Here is a 6,764-nt window from a genome sequence, read left to right as displayed (position 1 = left end):
ATCCGCAGTAATAACAAAATGAGTGATGTTTTTTTTTTCTCTTTGGCTTCTGTGGAATAGGAAATAACTCATTTGCCACAGATGACACTAACAATGATGCCGAGGGAGATGATGTCGAGACAGACAAGAATTCAGAGGCAGATGATGACTCCACAGGAGATGGTAACGACGCAGAGGCAAGTGACGTAGAGACATGATAACGCCATAGAAGATGGTATGGACACATGGAAAAGTGAAAAGGACGTGCTAGCAGGGACCTTTGTGATATCGGTGAAAGGTAGAGTTGGTGACGAATTGGCATAAGAAGACATCGGCAGAGGACATCGATGAAGAAGAGACAACAGTTGTTGAATTCTGTGAGTCTACATCACTGCCTTTGTTGTGATAAAACTCTCACGTTTCAAACATTCCATCCTTCAGGGTTGAATCAGACAATAGGGTAGCTTGGAAACTCAGCTTTTGCTCGGTTGTTAATGTTGATTCAATAACATCCAATGCTTCTATGGATGTACATTCAGTTGTTTCTGTATTTTCGAGAGACAGATCATCAACGCTACTAGGATCCATGACTAAACCCCCAAATGGATCAAGAACAAAAGGCAAGTCAAAAGGGCCCTCTATGTTGAGCGGCACTGAAAGCGTCACCGATGTCACATTGTCAGGCGTGGTCAGAGTCTCGCTCTGTACCGTTACCTCAACATCCTGAGCTTTCTGAACAGTAATCTCCTCGCTAACTGACGATTCGTTGCCTACATCGGGTAACTCTGGTGGCGTGTGGTAAATACCACTCGCTCTGAATCCATTCTGAATAATGCTTAGAGACATTGTAGCTTGCCAAGCAAGATTAAACATTGAGAAACTGACGATGGCCCACAGCAACCCCAGTGTTCTGGATAAAGTCATCTAATACCCTGTTCCGGGGACTTTTTAGAGATTTGAAAACCGTGCGGTCAAAAGGTTGTGTCCAGTTGCTTGTGTGACTTGGAAGTTCGATAATGACTATGTCATTTTCCCGCGCTAATTCTATCAACTCTACATTGTTATGAGAGCCATGTCCGTCGCAAATAAGTAATTGTGGTCTTGCTTGACCGATGTTTTTGATAAATGTTTCAGAGAACCAGAGTTTAGCTATACCATCTTTCGTCCACCCAGAATCTGAAACAGAGAAATTGGCCCCTTTGATAGACGAGTCATCGTCCATTACGGACTCGATTTCGTACCCTTCTAGCTTTCTCTTCGTCTTGCCCGGCATTATGAAGTGAGGGGGTATGTAAGACCCAGCCGCATTTCCACAAGCTATAACTGTAACTAGCTCACTTGAACATGACGCTTTACCGTGGATGGTCCTGGGGCCCTTTCTTGCCATCACCTTACCTGGTTTGTGTGCAAGAGTCTATCCAGTTTCATCCATGTTCCAAATTCTTTGCGGATACTCCCTGAAATTTGGGCTCAACACAACCTTTTCCAAGTTCTGAAAAGTACATCGTTATTAGTTGCATTGACATGGCGTCATGACGCACCGTTCCAGTGGCTTCTGGTGTTCTTAATGAAAATTTTGTCCCTTCATTCACTCTTCCTGATATTCTGTCGCTTAAAGACGATTTAGGAACAGAGTATTTTGTTGCTGCCTTACGCACGGACATGCCCGATCGCTTCACTTCTGCTTCTGCTGCCGACATGACATCTTCCGATAATTCTTCATTTCAGTTCTAAAAATAAAGAAACAAGACATGTTCCACAAATCAGTTTGGTTTATTTCATAGCAAGATTTCAGGAATCAAAATAAAAAAAAAAAAAAAAAAAAAAAAGGGGGGGGGGGGGGGCAGATTTAAAAGAAAAAAGAATATCGCGGAATATCGGAGAAGTTTTCTTTTCATGTATGTACTAGTAAATTTGTCTTTCATATCTTCATGTAACAAACTTAAACAGAAAGGAAGATAACATCAAGAAAACGGAAGAAGTAAGCAGTAGCGCGATAGCAGAAGTTGAATTTCTAAAACAAACTAAACATTCGTTGGATACTGGGAATGTGCTGTTATTGTCAGATTTAGTGAAGAGTTAGGTCGAATTACAGACCGAAGAACAATCAAATCACTATTGACTCAGAAGTAATGTGACGCCGATTTTATTCCATCGTTGAAGTCCAATGAATCTGAAAGACTTGTTCAAAACAACATGCTTAGCCTTGTCTAATGCACAGGACGACAGTGACAATGCTTCAAAAACCTCAAAAAGCGCACTTCATCTTAGAAACTTGATTTTAAGTTCAAAACAGTGGATATTTACTGGTACACTCGAGGGCATTACCACGGCGGAAAACCTCCCAGATGAGCTATTAAAGTTCTTCAAATGTGTGATCATCGGCACCATCGATACTGCCCCGTAGGTAGGGCGTAAGAATTGTACCTGCTGCCCCCATTGCATACTGGGTGTCTTCGGCACTATGCTTCAGTGAGGTAGCACTATAAATCGGCAAAAGGTCCGGCCTATTTTGCTAAAATGTTCACATTCCTGCTGATGGACGAAAAAAATGTATTTTTGTTAAATATTCAAGTTGGGTTATTTTGGTGGTAGGGCAAATCGTTTTCAATATTTATAAAGTCAAGATGATATTTGCTCGCCATTTATGTATTAAATTTCCTTCTTTATAATTGTTGTATATGAAAATAACAAAATATAGGCAAGAAATGTATACATTGTTTTGTTTTTAAGGTTTTTTCATATATACGAAACCAATTTTTAGCAAAAAAATATGACATATTTTCCGTTTTTTAAGTGATTTCATCATGTTTATTCTCTTTAAGCACCACCAAAGTTAATATCATGCTTTCCTATGGCATATATTGTATAATAAAAGATAAAATTATAACAAATCTTCTGAATTGATTGATTTGTACAAGTTAACAAAAAAAGTTATATATGAAACTTAACCACCAAATGTTGATGACGTCATAAAAAACCCAGTCGCGGGTTTAGGAGGCAAGGCATACTTTTTCAACAATACCATCACATATATATTAGATTGCACAAAGTTTCTTTCTTTCTTCAAAAAATGCACACTGATGTCACAAAGGTTCCGGACTACTACTTATATCAACAAGGTGTAACACTTGAAGATCTACGCTGCATCGACTGTGGAACGGAAGTAGACTTGATTTGTCGACAAGTATAGTTAGTATTGTTTATAAAGTTGTCGACCAATCATATTTACCCCTTTCCTACCAATCTAAATTATAGACTACTTCTGTTCCACAGTCGATTTTTGGTTATCTTAAAATGTACTCTCCGCAATGTTAGCCAATTATTATCAATTCAACATCCCCATGTTAATTTATGTAGTACAAAATAAGTTATTTACGCAAATCAGGATATAGTATTTCTAGTAAAACATTAATATAACGAAAAGACAATTCCTGAGTCATGGCCCTAAGCAGATAAGTCTTTATCCGTCGGAGTGAAGAAAACGACCTTTCTGGAGTTGCTGTTGTGACCGGTATGGTTATATATATTCTCAGTAGGATGTCACTTTCCTCGTTGTGCGCGAGGTCTAAGTTCATTACTTGTTTGACCCATGTAAAGGTCACCACAATGAGAACAAATTATGGCATATTGCACACTGATGTACAATTCATATTGGCTTTTACAGTAAAATGTAAGCCATTTTTAAACGTACATGTACGACATTCATTTATCATTGGGCATGTACCGCACCTAGGTGTCTTATAATTGGACACTGGGGTTAACATTTGTGGTGTCAAATTTAGAACATGTCAAAACTTGTTTTCAATTTTTAGGTTGACGTCTATGTAAAATAATATAATATGGAGGACCAGCTAATGAAAATATTAAAACATAGCGTGTTCCATTTAGCGGAATGTTCCGGTTGTGCCAACTTGGAACTGGTTCGCTAAATGGTACATGATGTTCCAATGCACGTTCTGCCCACGCGAAATCCAACATGGCGGACACCAACACCATTGCTACAGCGATGTATTCATTTATATCATTTTTTGACGATGAGGAGGATGACCTGCTAGAAACTGCAGCTGCGGTGTTTTGTTGACACGGGAACGAATCCGCGTTCCGCTTTGTTGAAAATGTGGTTACGAAATATGATTATCTTGAATTCCGTTCCCATTTCAGAATGACGCGAAGATCATTCAACTTATTAACAAATTTGATTTATGCCAAAGACAAAGTTCCTTTGTATCACGAGCAAGGTCGTGAACCCATTTATTAGAGAAACAGGTTTTGGTAACTGTGTAGTACATGGCAAATAAGGATTCGCATCGGGAAATAGCCGATCGGTTTAACATCACAGTTAGTAGTGTCGCTAGAGTAAAAGCCCGTGTTATCGACGCTGTCATGGCTTTGATGAAAGAATTCATCGTCTGGCCAACTGGTAATAACCGCACATTATTCCTTTATGCATTGGTTGGTTATTTTGGTGCTGTTATATTTTTTAAGGATCCTTCCATTTGGACACAGTTTCATATACACTTTGACATATATATATATATATATAATCTGCAAGAAAACTATCCTTTTTCCGAACCATCGTTGAGTGGAACAAGCTCCCAACAGCTGTTGTCTCCTGCACTACAAAATGTTCATTCAAAACTGCTCTCTTCAACATATTTGTCCAAAATTAATGTAAATAGCCTCTTTTGTCCTCCTCCACTGTCGTTGTCTTGAGCTAGTTGAAGTTAATCAGGATCATCTAGGAGAAAGAAACAGGACTAGTAGACCTTATTTACATACTCTTCCCGAATATATGAAGCAACTCACGATGGCAGTACCTAGACTGTGGCCAGCTACCACGCTCAGACTTTCTAGCTGAACAAAGCATTGCTTGTGAAAGATGTAATTTAGATATATAATATACATAAGAGTGTACAATAATGAACGAGTCTTCAAAATACCATGTTTAGTACTTACTTCAGTAAATCGGGTTTATAATAATCCGAAATGACCAATTCACACAATTTCTGTCAACTCAAAACATGGCACGTTGAAAGTTCACACGAGCGACAACTCTTTCTGTTTGGTGCATTCGACTGGCACAATTAATACAACACGTACCTAGATTTACTTGTTCTCGGAAGCAAATGCATGTGTTTGCACATATATGATAAAGATGATAGTCCATATAACAGGGGGAAATATATCTATTAATTATTGTGTTTTCCCGTCCGAGTAGATTTATGTTCTTCAATTTTTCTGCATGTACATATTTTCTTTATTTCCCGCAAATTTCGCTGTAAAAAGTCTAATACATGTAGTAAATTTGTGTTTTTAACAGAAGTAACAATATTGCTAAGCAGATAATATTTCCGGTTCTTTCATCACCTCTCCCCACTTTTTAAATGACAATTAACATACGTATGTAGATATATGTTGACGTTACAATTGTCATTGGGTGAAACGAAAGAGTGACTGATAGTTCTATTAAGATAACAAAAAGTAAGACTGTACAACGCTAGTATTTTCTTTATAGTACTGGGAAATATCACAGATGCTTGTGGACATGAATTTGATTTTTTTAATCGTACAGTGTAAGTAACAGGCGAATTAATAATTTTTTTAAAAGAATTTACCTATTATTTTGTTTAGATTATGAGATCATTATGAAGCACGAGGTAAATTGCGTAAACGTGAAGCCTCAGTTTAAAAAAAATAAAATCATTCATTTCCACAAGTACCTGTGAGAAATATCGACGATGTAGATGGGTCTGTTTTATGCACAGCTATCAGTGTTCGTAGTTCAACGACTATCGATGTCCAATTCTATCAAGTAGAAGTTTGACCCTAAAGGAAACGGATCAAAATAGCCATTTGAAAATTGCTTTAGAATTATTTACATTTTTAACATTTATGACAAATGAAAAGAAAATTGCGACTCTTTCATATGTATAAAACTTTGTTGCATATACGTAATGTTTTCTACTTAGCTAAATTAATGTCTTTCTCAATAGCATCCTTCGTACATATTTTATGTAAATTATTATATTGTTATCGTATTTCAAGGCGCAAGACTACAGTTAGTTCAGGAACAATTCCTTAAAGTGAATGGATTTCCAGGAGTTGTTGTAGCCATAGATGGCACCCACATACCCATTGCGAGTGAACATAGGTATCTTACCTCAACAGGAAAAAGTACCATTCCTTGGTGCTCCAAGTAAGGGAAATAAATTAAGTGGTATGGCGGGGTTAACGTTGCTCCGCTAGTGTGTGCGCGTCCTACCGTGCATTGTTATGACGCGTCCTCGGTTATTTATACAGGCGGATTCCCGTGCACGTATATTTCTACATATGGAAATAAGCATAAAATCACGTGACAACAATTACATCACGCATAATACATTTACCAATTCAGTCAATCGCTTGAATGAAGTTTGATCACGCGAGATATTTTACTACGACTTTTACTACACAAAACACGTGTTTTGTACAGATTGGGGATAAACGAATATTTTACAGTCTGTGAAACCCTATCACTTCCATATAGTTAATATGGCTATATTTGAAGTATTATATCAACAATACCTATTACACATAATTGTATTTCAGAAGTTCATGTACAATTAGGGAAATTATGGGCTGTTTTCCGCCATTCCTCTTTAAATTGATAAAATTTAATTTTACTTCAGATTATGATTTGTCTGCCCTGCAGGTAGGGCGTAAGAATTGTACCTGCTGCCCCCATTGCATGATCGTAAGAGGCGACTAAATTTGGGATCTTATCTTTTCTCTTCTTTCTTAAC

At 37.6% G+C, this 6,764-nt stretch overlaps 1 protein-coding gene across 1 annotated transcript; it reads right to left on the bottom strand.

Annotated features, from left to right (window-relative positions):
• Positions 1-844: 844 nt before the first annotated feature.
• Positions 845-1,252, bottom strand: LOC117321034. Its single transcript, XM_033875513.1, has one exon. It carries the CDS (start codon positions 1,250-1,252, stop codon positions 845-847), a length of 408 nt encoding a protein of 135 aa, XP_033731404.1.
• Positions 1,253-6,764: the final 5,512 nt, after the last annotated feature.

Source organism: Pecten maximus, unplaced genomic scaffold, assembly GCF_902652985.1.
Source record: "Pecten maximus unplaced genomic scaffold, xPecMax1.1, whole genome shotgun sequence".
Lineage (NCBI taxonomy): Eukaryota > Metazoa > Mollusca > Bivalvia > Pectinida > Pectinidae > Pecten > Pecten maximus.
The sequence above is the reverse complement of the archived record's forward strand: the minus strand, read 5'-3'. Positions and strand labels throughout refer to the sequence as shown.